General features: G+C 45.1%; 1 protein-coding gene across 4 annotated transcripts in view; it reads left to right on the top strand.

The window, feature by feature from the left end:
- The window catches only part of RB1CC1 (RB1 inducible coiled-coil 1), a 397,988-nt gene that overhangs the window by 308,289 nt on the left and 74,081 nt on the right, over nt 1-15,618 (top strand). For all 4 annotated transcript variants that reach the window (XM_063923715.1, XM_063923717.1, XM_063923716.1 and 1 more), the window contains 4 exons: nt 2,545-2,653; nt 10,441-10,681; nt 11,209-11,257; nt 12,320-12,367. In XM_063923715.1, coding sequence (XP_063779785.1) covers nt 2,545-2,653; nt 10,441-10,681; nt 11,209-11,257; nt 12,320-12,367 — 447 coding nt within the window. The remainder of the gene's footprint in view (nt 1-2,544; nt 2,654-10,440; nt 10,682-11,208; nt 11,258-12,319; nt 12,368-15,618) is intronic.

Genomic DNA, 15,618 nt, shown 5'->3' with positions numbered 1-15,618 from the left:
TACAGAATATAGGCATGCCGCATATCATTTTAATCAGCAGAAGCTGCTGATGCCCCTAGGCATATCAAATGCCCTAGGCAATTGCCTAGTTTGCCTATACCTATGGCCGGCTCTGAAGTTATATGTTCTAAGCTATTAACCTTGATGAACTATTGTATATGTGTTTTTTAAGTATGTCAGTACAAAACTGTCGCCTTGACTTGTTACTGTTACAGTTGTCATTCTGATATATTGATTGCCCCATGCTGTCTATAAATGAATATCACGCTTTCTACTCTGGCCTGCCATACGCTCATAACTATTAGAATCTCTTTAATTGCAGGTAGCATGTTGCAATAAAATCTCTTTAATTGCCGGGAAAGTTAAATCTTTTTTTTCCCCAAATTATGGCCATTTGGGGTTACCATACCCTTTTAGTACAGCTCATCATTAACAATATTTTTTCAACTTGTACCCTTTCACTAAATAAACTTTTTGTTTGTTTGTTTTTTGTTATAAACCATGAACATTTCAGCGTAAATTTCTTACCAATCTCAGTTTGATTTGTACTGTTTATCTACTAACAAACTGATAACATCCTCTAAGAGACACGACCATAGTTTCCAGCAGGCTTATATTTCCACAGAACCTAGAGTTGCAGTTTGTCACCTCTGCTGTATACAGTTTTCTTCACACAGTAAGGGCCTGATTCTGAAGTGCGAGTAAAGAAAAAAGACCAAGCAACGTTAGATCTTGGCAAAGCCATGTTGTACTGCAGGTGGGACAGAAGTAAAATGTGCTGAGAGATTAAGATTTTGGAAGGGCATGTTCTAGCCCAAATCTAAATCACAGTGTAAAAAAAACATAAAACCTGCCCAGGACTTGTAGGCTACTTGGAAAAGCAGCCAGTATTTACCCTGCATGTAAAAACAATAAATGTGTTTGCCCCTTTGCATTGCAACATGGTTTGTTCCAGACACAAAGTTACTTGCTCTTTTTTGCTTTACTCACAACTCTGGGGGGTATGCAATTGGGTGTGGTTCATCAAATCGACAGTATCTAGGTCGACAATGTTTAGGTCGACCACTATAGGTCGACAGTCACTAGGTCGACATGGATGGAAGGTCGACAGGGTTTCTAGGTCGACATGTGCTAGGTCGACAGGTCTAAAGGTCGACATGGGGATTTTTTATTTTTTTTGGTGTCGTTTTCTTCGTAAAGGGACCGGGATCCCAAATTAGTGCACCGCGTCCCCTCGCATGGCTCGCTTCGCTCGCCATGCTTCGGGCATGGTGCCTTCGCTTTGCTCGGCACAGATTACCTTTCCAATCGTAGTCCACGTGGATCGTTAAGTATGAAAAAAAATTTGAAAAACTCATGTCGACCTATAGACCTGTCGACCTAGCACATGTCGACCTAGAAACCCTGTCGACCTTCCATCCATGTCGACCTAGTGACTGTCGACCTATAGTGGTCGACCTAAACATTGTCGACCTAGATACTGTCGATCTTCAGACCGGATCCCATGCAGTTACCTGTGGTAAAACATCAGAAGCAAAAATTTAATTTTCTTGAGATTTTTCCTGATGTTTCACCAATATTTTTTACAGGATCACCCATTAAAAAAAAATTCTCTCAAAAACACACAGGTTCAGTGTAACCTGTGTGTTTTCGCCAGCCACAGCCGGAGCTCCTTTTGGGATTATGTTCACCTGCTGAGACAGGTGAAGCAAAATCTTAGATAAACTGCGTCTTGCACCGGTTTATCGGGGCTAATTGAATAGGCCCCAGCGAAGCAATTAGCTGCGGTTAATGACTGCAAGTAATTGGGCCCTCATTCCGAGTTGTTCGCTCGCAAGGCGAATGTAGCAGAGTTACACACGCTAAGCCGCCGCCTACTGGGAGTGAATCTTAGCTTCTTAAAATTGCGACCGACGTACGCGCAATATTGCGATTACAAACGAGTTAGCAGTTTCAGAGTAGCTCCAGACTTACTCTGCCTGTGCGATCATTTCAGTGCTTGTCGTTCCTGGTTGACGTCACAAACACACCCAGCGTTCGCCCAGGCACTCCCACCGTTTCCCCGGCCACTCCTGCGTTTTTTCCGGAAACGGTAGCGTTTTCAGCCACACGCCCCTGAAACGCCGTGTATCCGCCCAGTAACACCCATTTCCTGTCAATCACATTACGATCGCCGGAGCGAAGAAAAAGCCGTGAGTAAAAATACTTTCTTCATAGTAAAGTTACTTGGCGCAGTCGCAGTGCGAACATTGCGCATGCGTACTAAGCGGATTTTCACTGCGATGCGATGAAAAATACCGAGCGAACAACTCGGAATGAGGGCCCATGACTGCAAGTAATTGGATACCGCCTTCTGAATCAGCCCATTATATATGATGATATAGAAATGTAGGAGAACCTGTCACTAAACACAGGAGCCACGTGAGAGAAACAGGTTTATTTCTAAATTGAACATTTTAAGGTTTGAATAAGTCTGAACAATTGGAAAACTCTGTGCTTCATCAATTTACTTCCAAATAAAATACCACGTTTTTTTCCTTTTAGACCAACTTTAACACCGTTTTAACAAGAGAGAAAGTAAAAAAAGAAAATATAATTAGTGAACTGAATGAAAAATTAAAGTGTGTTACACAGCAGCAGGAGAGAGACAAAGGTAAGAAAGGTGTCGCTTCATAACACTGGGCCTAATTCAGACCTAATCGCAAATTTTGCTGTCCTGCGATCAGATAGTTGCCGCCTACAGGTAAAGTGATTTTTCGCTGTGCAAGTGCGCGATCGCATGCGTAGCAGAGCTGGACTTATGGGCCCTACACACTGGCAGATAACAGTGAACGATATGAAGGTTCTCATTCATTAATGAACGATGATTCGTTCGTATCGTTCAGTGTGGTCCCACGTCACTTATGCATGCAGGCCAATATGGACAATCTCGTCCATATTAGCATGCACTTCTATGGAGCCAGGTGACGGGGGGAGTGAAGAAACTTCACTCCCCCCGTCACTCCCCATCCCCCACCGCCGGGTCGCCCGCCGGCCGTATTGGGTGTAGGGCTCCTCGGCGGCACATCGTGTAGGGCCCATTTCTCTTCCAGTGTGATTGAATCCTGCTGATCGGGCAGGAGCTGACGTCAGACACCCTTCCTGAAAACGCTTGGGCCGGCCTGCGTTTTTCCGGACACTCTTTGAAAACAGTCAGTTGCCACCTAGAAATGGCCTCTTCCTGTCAATCACCTAGAGAACGCCCGTGGAAATGGATCCTTCGCACAATCCCGTAGCTGACCGGTGATGCCCGTTGTAACCGTCCGATGCACCTGTGCATTGCGGCTCAGACGCATGCACAGTTCGGATCTAATCGCCTGCTGTGCGAAAACACTCAGCAGCGATCAGATCTGAATAAGGCTCAATGTTTTCCATTAGTCATATATTCCTTCTGTACCTATGGGTAAAGTTTATGTTCCATTTATATTCCCATATTTGATAGTAAAACATTTTAGCAGAAGTTACATAACACAAAGCTAGGTGTAGGTGTTATAGGGGAAGTTAGGGTTATGCTGCAGGGAGGGTTAGGCACTAACTGGGGAGGGTTAGGGTTATGATGAAAGGGGGGAGGGTTAGGGTAGTACTGCGGGGGGAGGGTTAGGGTGTAAAGGGAGAGGGTTAGTATACTTACCTAGCAGGTGTCGGGTTTCTCTGCATTTGGATACCCGCTGTCGGTATTCTGGCAGATGGCATCCCAAGCTTTGGGATCCCGATACCATCCCTTATATACAGTACTGCTATTTGAAAATGTTACATTTCTCTTACGTCCTAGAGGATGCTGGGGTCCATATTAGTACCATGGGGTATAGACGTGTCCGCCAGGGGCCATTGGCACTTTAAGAGTTTGAGAGTGTTGGCTAGCTCCTCCCTCTATGCCCCTCCTACCAGACTCAGTTTAGAAAATGTGCCCGGAGGAGCCGGTCACAGCTAGGGGAGCTCTCCAGAGTTTCATTAGTAAAGTTTAGTTTTAGAGTTTATTATTTTACAGGGAGGCTGCTGGCAACAGCCTCCCTGCATCAAGGGACTAAGGGGGAAACCAATGTCTGCCCTGCGGGGTCTGAGCCACTGTCTCCGCTGACTGGACACTGAGCTCCAGAGGGGATAGATCGTTCCATACTGCAGGGGATCGCTCACCCCAGCAGCATGCCGCCACCCCCTTACAGAGCTGAAGATTGTGGCGAGTGAGTCACCGACCCCCCTAGCAAGAGGGGGGCCGGTGTGAAGAAGGCGGCAACAGAGGAGGAGCGCAGTATTAACTGCGCTCCGGAGACTCAGCGGTACATAGTGCGGCACTGTGAGGGGCGCGCTGAGCCAGCACCTACACCAGTGATTTTCAACCTTTTTTTACTCGCTGCACACCGAACAATATTTTAAAATTGCCAAGGCACACCATCAGTTCCCCACAGAAAAAAACAAAACACACACATTGGCCCTCACAGTAACAAAAAAAAAAAAATCCACACATACATTGGCCTACACAATAAAAAAACAATCACATTGCTCCCCACATAAATCCTATTGCTCCACACATAAATCAATCTCATTTCTCCCCACATAAATCCTATTGCTCCCCACATGAATTATTCACATTGTTCCCCCCATGAATCCATAAATTCTTATTCTCCCCACATAAATCCTATTGAAATCCTATTGTTCCCCACAGGAGAAATAAAATAACAAATATTATTATCAGCTGTCCTCCTCCCTGTCACTCAGTGGCAGGGGTTGTTCATAGGTGAGTTCTGCGAATACTGAGCAGCGGGCAGTCGGGCAGGTTTGGATGTGGGTGGGCAAGGAAAGCTGTGTATGCAGGCGGGAACTGGAAGATGTGTATGCAGGTGGGTGAGCTGGCTGGGTGGTGAGACGCGGCAGCTGTGACCTATGATATCACATTGTTTTCAAGGCATAGGTCACGGCCAGAGCACGACTGATTCTCTAAGAAGAGCCCGGGCCAACAGTTCACTCTGAAGGTGCAGGATGCTGCTCTGGCTCCGCGGCACACCTTGCAACTGGTTGAAAAAGCCTGGCCTACACCCTACACTGGTCACACAGCCTGTCGGGGTCCCCAGATCTAAGCCAGCATCAATCCTCAGGCCAGTATAACCCTGTGAAGAGCGGGAAGACAGCGCCATTTTGGGGGCGGAGCTTTTCCTCAGAGCGGACCCAGCAGCATTCAGCTCCATTTTCCTGCCTGCACAGCGTTGTCAGTGAAGAGCAAGTCCCTCCACAACAACTCCAGCTATCTATCACGATACCAGGGGGTTGTAGAAGGGGGGCTGCAAAACGACTGTGTAACCTATTAAGGTGCACAGTCAGCGCTGACAGGGGGTCTCCCTTTATATTAAAAGCGCTGTGTGTGGGTTGGCTCCAATCTCTGTGTCTCTCTTGCCATTCTTGGGGGTGAAACTCTGCCCTCCCCTGTGTGTGTGTGGAGTGTCTGTGGTCTCCATTAAGCAATGTCCAGGGACTCTGTGTCATATGCTGCAGAGGATATGTCCTCTCAGGATGATCCCATTCCATGCAATCAGGATTGCACTTGTTTAGCACATTTTCCAGCAAGGGAGCCTGAGTGGTTATCCTCTATCAAATCTATGATTTCTTAGATTTCAAATAGGGTTGCACAAAATGAATCTACAACTCAGGCTTTACAGAACTCTATGGCAGTATGGCCCAGTTCTGGTACATCAGGGCTCCCCGTTGTATATTCCCATAAACGTGCTCTTGCTCAGATCATGCAGTATGATACCGATACCGACTCTGATACTATAGACTTGCACTTGCAAAAGGGGTGCAGTTGATGATAGAGGCTATTAGGGATGTGTTGAATATTGCTGATACAACACCCGAGCAGGTTGAGGAGGCTTAATTCACTGAAGATAAGAAAGCATCGCTAACCTTCCCTACGTCAAAGGAATTAAATGCTATATTTGAAAGGCTTGGGAAAACCCGGATAAAAAATACCAAATGCCTAAAAGGGTTCTGGTAGCGTTTCCTTTCCCGGTAGAGGATAGGAAAAAATGGGAAAACCCGTCTATTGTTGACGCGTCAGTATCCAGACTCTCAAAAAAGGTGGTTTTACCTGTTCCAGGATCTACCGCCTTGAAAGAGCCGGCTGATCGTAAAATTGATAATACGCTCAAATCCACGTACTCGGCTTCTGGGGCAATCCTATGTCCCACTATTGCCAGTGCTTGGCTTGCCAAAGCTATAGTAAAGTGGTCAGGCACGTTACTTGAGGATTTGGATACTATGGAAAAATGTGATGTTGAATTGTTTTTACGTAACATTCAGGATTCGGCAGGATTTCTGGTAGAGTCCATGAAGCACCTGGGTTCCTTGGCTGCGGGGATTTCTTCTATGTCAGTATCAGCTCGTCGAGGGCTGCGGTTGCACCAGTGGTCTGCCGACGCGGAATCCAGGAGAAGTGTGGAGACCCTACCCTACACAGGTCAGGCTTTCTTTGGGGAAGCGTTAGATGCATGGATCTCCACGGCTACGGCTGGTAAGTCACCCTTCTTTCCCTCAGCTACACCTGCTCCGAAGAAACCCTTTTCTTCAGTTACATCACAGTCCTTTCAGTCTAACAAGCCCAGAAAGGCAAAGCCGTCCAACACCTTCTTTCGGGGAGGTCGGCCCAAGTTCAAGAAACCTGCGGCTGCTGGTTCCCAGGAACAGAAACCTGCTTCAGGTACACAAAAGTCCTCCGCATGACGGTGGACTGCACGCCCCGGAGGTGGGGCCGGTGGGAGCGAGACTCAGACATTTCAGTCATGTCTGGGTGTCCTCCGGCCTGGACCCCTGGGTGCAAGATATTGTGTCCAAGTGGTACAGGCTGGAATGTCAAAATCTCCCTCCTCACCAATTTTTCAGATCAAGCTTGCCAGCTCTGCTGGCAGACAGGACTGTTTTGCACGAAACCGTCCAGAAGTTGGTGGAGGCACAGGTCATTGTGCCAGTACCACCTCACATGCAGAACAAGGTTTACTATTCGAACCTTTTCGTGGTACCGAAACCGGATGGTTCGGTCAGGCCCATTCTGAACTTAAAATCACTAAACCCCTTTCTGAGGGAGTTCAAGTTCAAAATGGAGTCCCTAAGGGCAGTGATATCAGGTCTGGAGAAGGGGGAATTCCTAGTATCCCTGGATATCAAGGATGCGTACCTCCACATTCTGATTTGTCTGCCGTATCAAGCTTATCTGCGATTTGCACTGTTGGACTGTCACTTTCAGTTCCAGGCCCTCCCATTCGGTCTCTCAACAGCACCAAGGGTTTTCACCAAGGTGATGGTGGAAATGATGATTCTCTTCCGCAGATAGGGGGTGAACATAATTCAGTATCTGGACGATCTGCTGATAAAGGCATCATCCAAGGAGAAGCTGTTACGGTCCATAGCACTCACGACTCAGCTTCTCAGAAAACATGGTTTTCCTGAATCTTCCAAAGTCACATTTGGAACCAACCAGAAGGTTGTCCTTTCTGGGAATGATCCTCGACACAGAGGTGCAGAGGGTGTTTCTCCCAGTGGAAAAGGCGTTGGTGATTCAAACGATGGTCCGGGATGTCTTGAAGCCAGCTCGGGTGTAAATTCATCAGTGCATTCGCCTTCTGGGGAAGATGGTGGCCTCTTACGAGGCTCTGCAATTTGGGAGGTTTCACGCTCGGTCCTTCCAACTGCATCTCCTAGACAAGTGGTCGGGATCCCATCTACACATGCACCAGAGAATACGTCTGTCGCCGAAGGCCAGGATTTCACTCCTCTGCTGGCTGCAATTATCTCACCTTCTGGAGGGCCGCAAGTTCGGGATTCAGGACTGGATCCTTCTAACCACGGATGCAAGTCTTCGGGGTTGGGGCGCAGTCACTCAAGGGGAAACCTTCCAAGGAAGGTGGTCAAGTCTGGAAGATGGCCTGCTGATAAACATTCTGGAACTAAGAGCCGTCTACAACGGTCTCCTGCAAGTGGCCCATCTTCTGAGAAATCGGACCATTCAAGTGCAGTCGGACAATGTGACAACAGTGGCTTACATAAACCGACAGGGCGGAACGAAGAGCAGAGCTGCAATGGCAGAGGTAACAAGAATCATCCTCTGGGCAGAAAAGCACGCGTTGGCGCTGTCAGCAATCTTCATTCTGGGAGTAGTCAACTGGGAAGCGGACTTCCTCATCAGGCACGATCTCCATCCAGGGGAGTGGGGTCTCCATCCAGAGGTATTCAAGGAGGTAACAGATCTTTGGGGCGTACCCCAGATCGACATGATGGCCTCTCGTCTCAACAAGAAGCTTCGGCGGTATTGTTCCAGGTCGAGGGAACCGCAAGCAGTGGCGGTGGACACCCTAGTGACTCTGTGGGTGTTCCAGTCGGTGTATGTGTTTCCTCCACTTCCACTCATCCCAAGAGTTCTAAAGCTCATAAGGAGAACAAAGGTTCAAGCGATCCTCATTGCTCCAGACTGGCCAAGAAGGGCTTGGTATGCGGATCTACTGCAAGAAGAGCCGAGGCCTCTTCCTCTTCGGGAGGACCTGCTGCAGCAGGGGCTGTTCGCCTATCAAGACTTACCGCTGCTACGTTTGACGGCATGGAAGTTGAACACCTGATACTAGCGCGGAAGGGCATTCCGAACAAGGTTATCCTTACCCTGATACAGGCTAGGAAAGGAGTAACGTCTAAACATTACCATCGAATTTGGAAAAAAAATGTATCTTGGTGTGAGTCCAAGAAATTTTCTGCGGTGGAGTTTCAACTGGGACGGTTTCTGCTCTTCTTACAAGCTGGATATGGGCCTAAAGTTGGGATCTGTGAAGGTCCAGATTTCGGCCCTCTCTGTTTTCTTCCAGAAACAATTGGCTGCCCTCCCTGAGGTTCAGACCTTTTTGAAGGGAGTTCTGCACATCCAACCTCCTTTTGTACCGCCTACGGCGCCTTTGGACCTTAACGTGGTGTTGTAGTTCCTCCAATCGGACTGGTTCGAGCCTCTACAGAAGGATGAAGTCAAATTTCTTACGTGGAAAGCTGTCACTTTGTTGGCTTTAGCTTCTGCTAGACGTGTGTCGGAGTTGGGGGCTTTATTGTGTAAAAGCCCATACTTGATCTTCCACGAAGATAGAGCTGAACTCCGGTCACGTCAGCAGTTTCCTCCGAAGGTTGTGTCGGCATTTCATATCAACCAACCTATTGTGATGCCAGTGGCTACTGACTCCTCAATTTCATCAAAGTCCTTGGATGTTGTAAGGGCTCTGAAAATCAATGTGAAGAGGACACAGGAAACTGGACTCTGTTTGTCCTGTATGATCCCAAGAAAATTGGGTGTCCTGCTTCTAAGCAGACGATCTCTCGCTGGATCAGGTTCACTATCCAGCATGCGTATTCTACGGCAGGCTTCCCGTATCCTACGTCTGTCAAGGTCCACTCTACTCGTAAGGTGGGGTCTTCCTGGGCGGCTGATGGGGGGGGGGGGGCTCGGCGTTACAACTTTGCCGAGCAGCAACTGGTCTGGGTCGAACACATTTGCAAAGTTCTACAAGTTTGATACTTTGGCCTCTGATGATCTGAAGTTCACTCAATCAGTTCTGCAGGAGCCTCCACGCTCTCCCTCCCGTTCTGGGAGCTTTGGTACATCCCCATGGTACTAATATGGACCCCAGCATCCTCTAGGACGTAAGAGAAAATAGGATTTTGGTTACTTACCGATAAATCCTGTTCTCGTAGTCCGTAGAGGATGCTGGGCGCCCGCCCAGCGCTTCGTTTTCCTGCAATTGTTATCTGGTTCAGTATAACTTTGTTTTTAGTTAAGTACTGCGTTGTTTACTTGGTAAGTAATGTTCTCAGTGGTTGCTGAGTTTTCAAGCTAAGTTAGCTTGATGTGCCTTGTATGTGTGAGCTGGTATGAATCTCCCCACTATTTGTGTTAAATCCTTCTCTCGAAGATGTACGTCTCCTCTGACACAGTTTCTTGACTGAGTCTGGTAGGAGGAGCATAGAGGGAGGAGCCAGCCCACACTCTCAAACTCTTAAAGTGCCAATGGCTCCTGGTAGACCCGTCTATACCCCATGGTACTAATATGGACCCAGCATCCTCTACGGACTACGAGAAAAGGATTTACTGGTAGGTAACCAAAATCCTATTTTTTGTTACTGTGTACTGTTGTATTCACGTTTAGAGAAATGTAAGCAATAAAATTAGATTAATAATCCCTACTACCACATTTACTTGCAATTTAGTTTTTTCCTGATTATGTATTTTTTTGGGCTTGTTATGTATTTTAAGGGTTTATGTAGTTTAACACACACACACATATATATATATAGATATATATATATAGATATATATATATATAGATAATATTTATATTTACGGTAGTATATTGATATGTTTTCTCTTGCGTGTTTATTTTTCTCTAGATTTAATTGAAACTTTATCTGGAGACCGAGCATGTTTACTTGAAGAGAAGAAGAAACTTGAAGAGGAAGTTTGCAAGCTAAGGAGTGTTATGTCTTCAACTCATGTGGCTCTTCCTACCGAGCCTAGTGGAGCTTCTGTCCATGACCTTCCTCTGGAAATGAATAGACCCGTTTATGATACCACTGTCATAGATGAAGACAGAATGGAAACCACTTTAGAAACCAGCATGACAGCTGTTCAGTAAGTGCAGTCAGTGTTTTTGGCTAAACTATTTTAGTGTATTAAACCTTTTAATTTCAACATTAGTGGGAACCTACTGGGCTAAACACAAAAAGGATATACAATAAAAGGCCTTTTCTCAATTCTTACACAGTGTGAGGGATTTTTCTTTCTTCAACACACACTGCATCATATGCTGCAGTACAGCCTTGTAAAAATAATACATTTGTGCCTGAATAGTTGCTTTTTTTGCCCCTGCTCTGAATTAGTAATGTACACTCTTCTAAACTACACTAAGAGCAGTCATACCAATAAATGCCACTCTTATCCCCAACCTTGTTAATTAACCCAGTTGGAGTGGGTCGAAAAAGTTCCCACCGCTTTTCATGACCGTGTTTGTAGCTGCAGGTAGGGAGAGTGCTGAAGTTCTAAGGGAAAATAGTTTCCTTTGCCTAATTAGAGGCATCATGTACTATGTGTTCCATAATTTCCACTGCTCATGATGTTTGCACCAGCAAAGTTAGATTTACACTTGTTCTTTCTTTTAGTGATGTTTTGTTGTCAGAAGAAAAACAAAAGATAATGCTGCTAGAAAGAGTAAGTAGCCATCATTGTGATACTGAATAACAAGTGACTGTCTTAGCTTAGATATGCTATGTGGTATCATTTATTTTACCTGTTTGGTTGTTTCATATAGTTTCATGTAGTTGCTGTTAATGCTGAACCAATCTCTATTGCGGTGGGAGAATAGTTTCCCTTTTTTACAGTGGTATCCGGATGATAGATCTACAGTGTCTATCTAGGTAGACAATCAATAGGTCAAAACAATATGGTCAACAGATTGAAAAGGTCAATGTGACAATGGTCGCCACACACATTTTTGGGGGGTTTTCATATGTTTTACCAACATTTGCTTAATTTACTATCTGAGAGGACTACAATTGGGAATAGAAACCTGTGACGAGAGCAGCAGTAGCAGAAGCGAGCTCATTAGGGTTCACGTTTGTACTAATGGTGGTCACATAACATGGAATATACAAGAGGTGTCCTTAAACCAAAAAAAAACAACAACAAAAAAAACATTTTGCGTCAACCTTTTGACCCCATTGACCTAATTTCGACCATACTGTATGTTTTCAACCTATTGACTGTCTACCTAGACCAGGGATGGGGAACCTTCGGTCCTCCAGCTGCTGTTGAACTACACATCCCAGCATGCCTTGCAACAGTTTTAGCATGGCCAAATAGCAAAACTGTAGCAAGGCATGCTGGTATGTGTAGTTCAACAACAGCTGGAGGGCCGAAGGTTCCCCATCCCTGACCTAGACCATAGGTCTGCAAAGTCGCTTCTCATTACCCCACACAGTGCATGTTTTGCAGGTCTCCTCACAGAGTCACAGGTGAAATAATTAACTCCACCTGTGGACCTTTTAAAATGTGTCTGTGTGTAATTAATACACCTGTGCACCTGCTGGGTTACCTGCAAAACATGCACTTTGTGGGGTCCTGGGGACCGAGTTTGCAGACCTATGACCTAGACATTGTAGATTTATTATACTACACCCTTTACAGTTAGGTTTTGTGTATTTGTCAATTTTCTGATAATTTGTATAATATATTAAAAGTTACTTTTAATTAATGTTTTATATTTTTATTCAGACATTGCAGCAGAAAGAAGAAGAAAATAAACGACTGAACCAGAGATTGGTAAGAGTATTCTTTTGAAGTTTTTTAAAGAGACTTTTTTGCAATTTAAATATGTTATTATTGCCTCAGTAAGAGAATGTGCAAGTTGGCCTGTCTCCTATATACTGTTGAAGGTGAGGTACAATTGGCAGATGTAGTAAGCCTGGAGAAGGGATAAAGAAGTGATAAACGCAACGTGATAACGCACCAGCAAATCAGCTCTTAACTGTCAATTTTCAAATCCTCAATGAATAGAAGAAAGGATAGATATACACACTCCAGCACTAACAAGAGTACCACATTCACAATTTATACTCAGAAAACTCCATGCAAAAACACTTATCACCAATGTGGATAATAAGTTAAATGGTAATACTTAACGTTAGGGAAGTGATCTACAAAAGAGCAGATTATTCTTAATCAGTAGATTTCCACAGTTTACCATGTAAAAAGACAAGAAATGTGTAATAGTGCAGATTATTCAAAACAAAATTTAGATTTTATTCGAGAGATCCACTTACAAACACAAAGTTTGGATTGAGCTTGATATTATTCCTGAAATGGCAAATGCAGCATATAGCGGGTGCATCAATTCCAGGTGTGCAATGGATCTTTCATGTAGACTCCACGGTGAGGCAAATGGCACCATAAAAAAGAAATATAGATAGTGCAAGTATGTAAAAACAACCAAAGTTTTAATACAAGTATGCACTTACAAACACTTGACAAAACACAGCATAATGGGTTCCCCACTGGCAGAGCAGCTTAGGTAAGTTCCTGATGTTCAAGGAATTTCCAACACTCACTTCCAGAATGTGAGTGCTGTGACAAACCCACGATCTCCAGCCACGCAGGGTATCCCTCCTAGAGCCACGCTAGACGCGTTTCAGACCAAAGTCCTTCCTCAGTAGCGTGGCTTGTGCTCTTCTAGTTGTCCTTATATTGAGAGGAGACAGGTGCTCCCAATTCCCGCTGATCTGCGCCGTCCACGCGCCGAGCATACGCGTCACGACCGGAACCGGAAGTGACGTCGCGGTTTGCGTTCCACTCAGCCGGAAGTAATCCACATGCGTTCCACAGTTCGTTTCTATGACAGAAGTCACTAATAAAAGTCCAAATACCAGTTCATCATAGTAAAACCGGAGTTGTATAAGGAAGCGCATTTCTCTCACAGAGATCCTGCAGTCTTCCCAGGCAGTCTGAAACGCGTCTAGCGTGGCTCTAGGAGGGATACCCTGCATGGCTGGAGATCGTGGGTTTGTCACAGCACTCACATTCCGGAAGTGAGTGTTGGAAATTCCTCGAACATCAGGAACTTACCTATGCTGCTCTGCCAGTGGGGAACCCATTATGCTGTGTTTTGTCAAGTGTTTGTAAGTGCATACTTGTATTAAAACTTTGGTTGTTTTTACATACTTGCACTATCTATATTTCTTTTTTATGGTGCCATTTGCCTCACCATGGAGTCTACATGAAAGATCCATTGCACACCTGGAATTGATGCACCCGCTATATGCTGCATTTGCCATTTCAGGAATAATATCAAGCTCAATCCAAACTTTGTGTTTGTAAGTAGATCTCTCGAATAAAATCTGAATTTTGTTTTGAATAATCTGCACTATTACACATTTCTTGTCTTTTTACATGGTAAACTGTGGAAATCTACGGATTAAGAATAATCTGCTCTTTTGTAGATCACTTCCCTAACGTTAAGTATTACCATTTAACTTATTATCCACATTGGTGATAAGTGTTTTTGCATGGAGTTTTCTGAGTATAAATTGTGAATGTGGTACTCTCCTTAGCGCTGGAGTGTGTATATCTATCCTTTCTTCTATTCACTGTTTCTGAGTAACTTGGATGCGTTACTCTGATATACATAACTAGCTGCAACATAGGGGTTTTTTTTTTGCGCACTAAAACTGGTAATATTTTGTTTACTATAAATCCTCAATGAATGGCTGGTGCGTTATCACCTTACACTTATCACTGCTTTATCACTTCTTTATCCCTTCTCCAGGTTAATACATCTGCCCCACTGTGCCTCATGCCTTACTGATGTGATGTCACTACTTTCTCGTGACCTGTGGACTGTCAGTTGTCACCAGCAGGGCTCTTTACCCTCTTTCTCATGTCTGAACCTCCTTTGTCAACCATTTTTGCGTGTGTTTTGTAATTGTGCCTGATACACGTTTTATGGCATTTTACAAATAAACAGTGAAGGTGCTTTGATTTATCGTCAGCATTTGATTTAACAGAAAGTGATTGTATTAGCACAGAAACAGATGCGTACTCATACACCCAGCCTCATTACTCCATGCTGTGCGAGTAGCCTAGCGTGTGTAAGCCCGCAATGTTATGCGACAAAACCACTTTACGACAGTGCACTTATTAATTTGATATGCAACACTTGTGTATATGTATGCACCTGAGTTTGAATCTGTATATGAAGCAGAACTGAACTTGCCATTAAAAAAAGCCCCAGCCGCTGCATCATAGCACTGCGTATACAGATTCAGACTCAGTCGCACACAGATATACATATGACATGTTCATATCAAATGAATTAGTGCAGTCTCGTCAAGCAGTTTTGCATCATGATTAGGACGCACAGTTGAGAAAAAAAGATGCTCTGCGCATGCTGAGTTGCACGGGAACTTGTGCGTCAAGAAGAGATGTTTGTCACAACTGCAGCAAGTGTATGACGACACATCTGTTACATGTGGTATAAATGACGTTACCTCTATGGTTATTGCACATAGTTGTTTCATATAGCGCACAACATAGCTGATGTCAGTAAAGGCTTCACTGTAATGTGAACCTGCCATTGGTGTTTTCAAAAGTATTTTTTTCTGCAGCAGGTTACATTGGTTTTCACAGGGAAACATTGGGGTGTAGAGTAGATCTTGATTCAGAGGCCCCAACAGGCTAAAGCCTTCGTATGTCCCGGGATGCATTGGGGCCTCCTCTATAACTCTGCCTCCAGGCACTGTGAGCTCCGTTTCAGTTGGTGTCTGCAGTAGCAGGTCACTTAACAGGTGGGCTGCACTAAGCAGCCCTGAAAAAGCTTTTTCTGCAGCGGGGTACACTGGGATTCCGCAGGGAATACATCGGGGTAGAGTTGGATCTTGATCCGAGGCACCAACAGGCTAAAGCTTTGACTGTTCCCAGGATGCACCGCACCGCCTCCTCTATAACCCCGCCTCCAGGCACTGGAGCTCAGTTTGTAAATTGGTGCCTGCAGTGCAGGTTACTAACAGGTGGGGCTGTGC

Source organism: Pseudophryne corroboree, chromosome 5 (genome assembly GCF_028390025.1).
Source record: "Pseudophryne corroboree isolate aPseCor3 chromosome 5, aPseCor3.hap2, whole genome shotgun sequence".
NCBI lineage: Eukaryota > Metazoa > Chordata > Amphibia > Anura > Myobatrachidae > Pseudophryne > Pseudophryne corroboree.
This window is presented reverse-complemented; position numbering and strand designations above follow the sequence as displayed.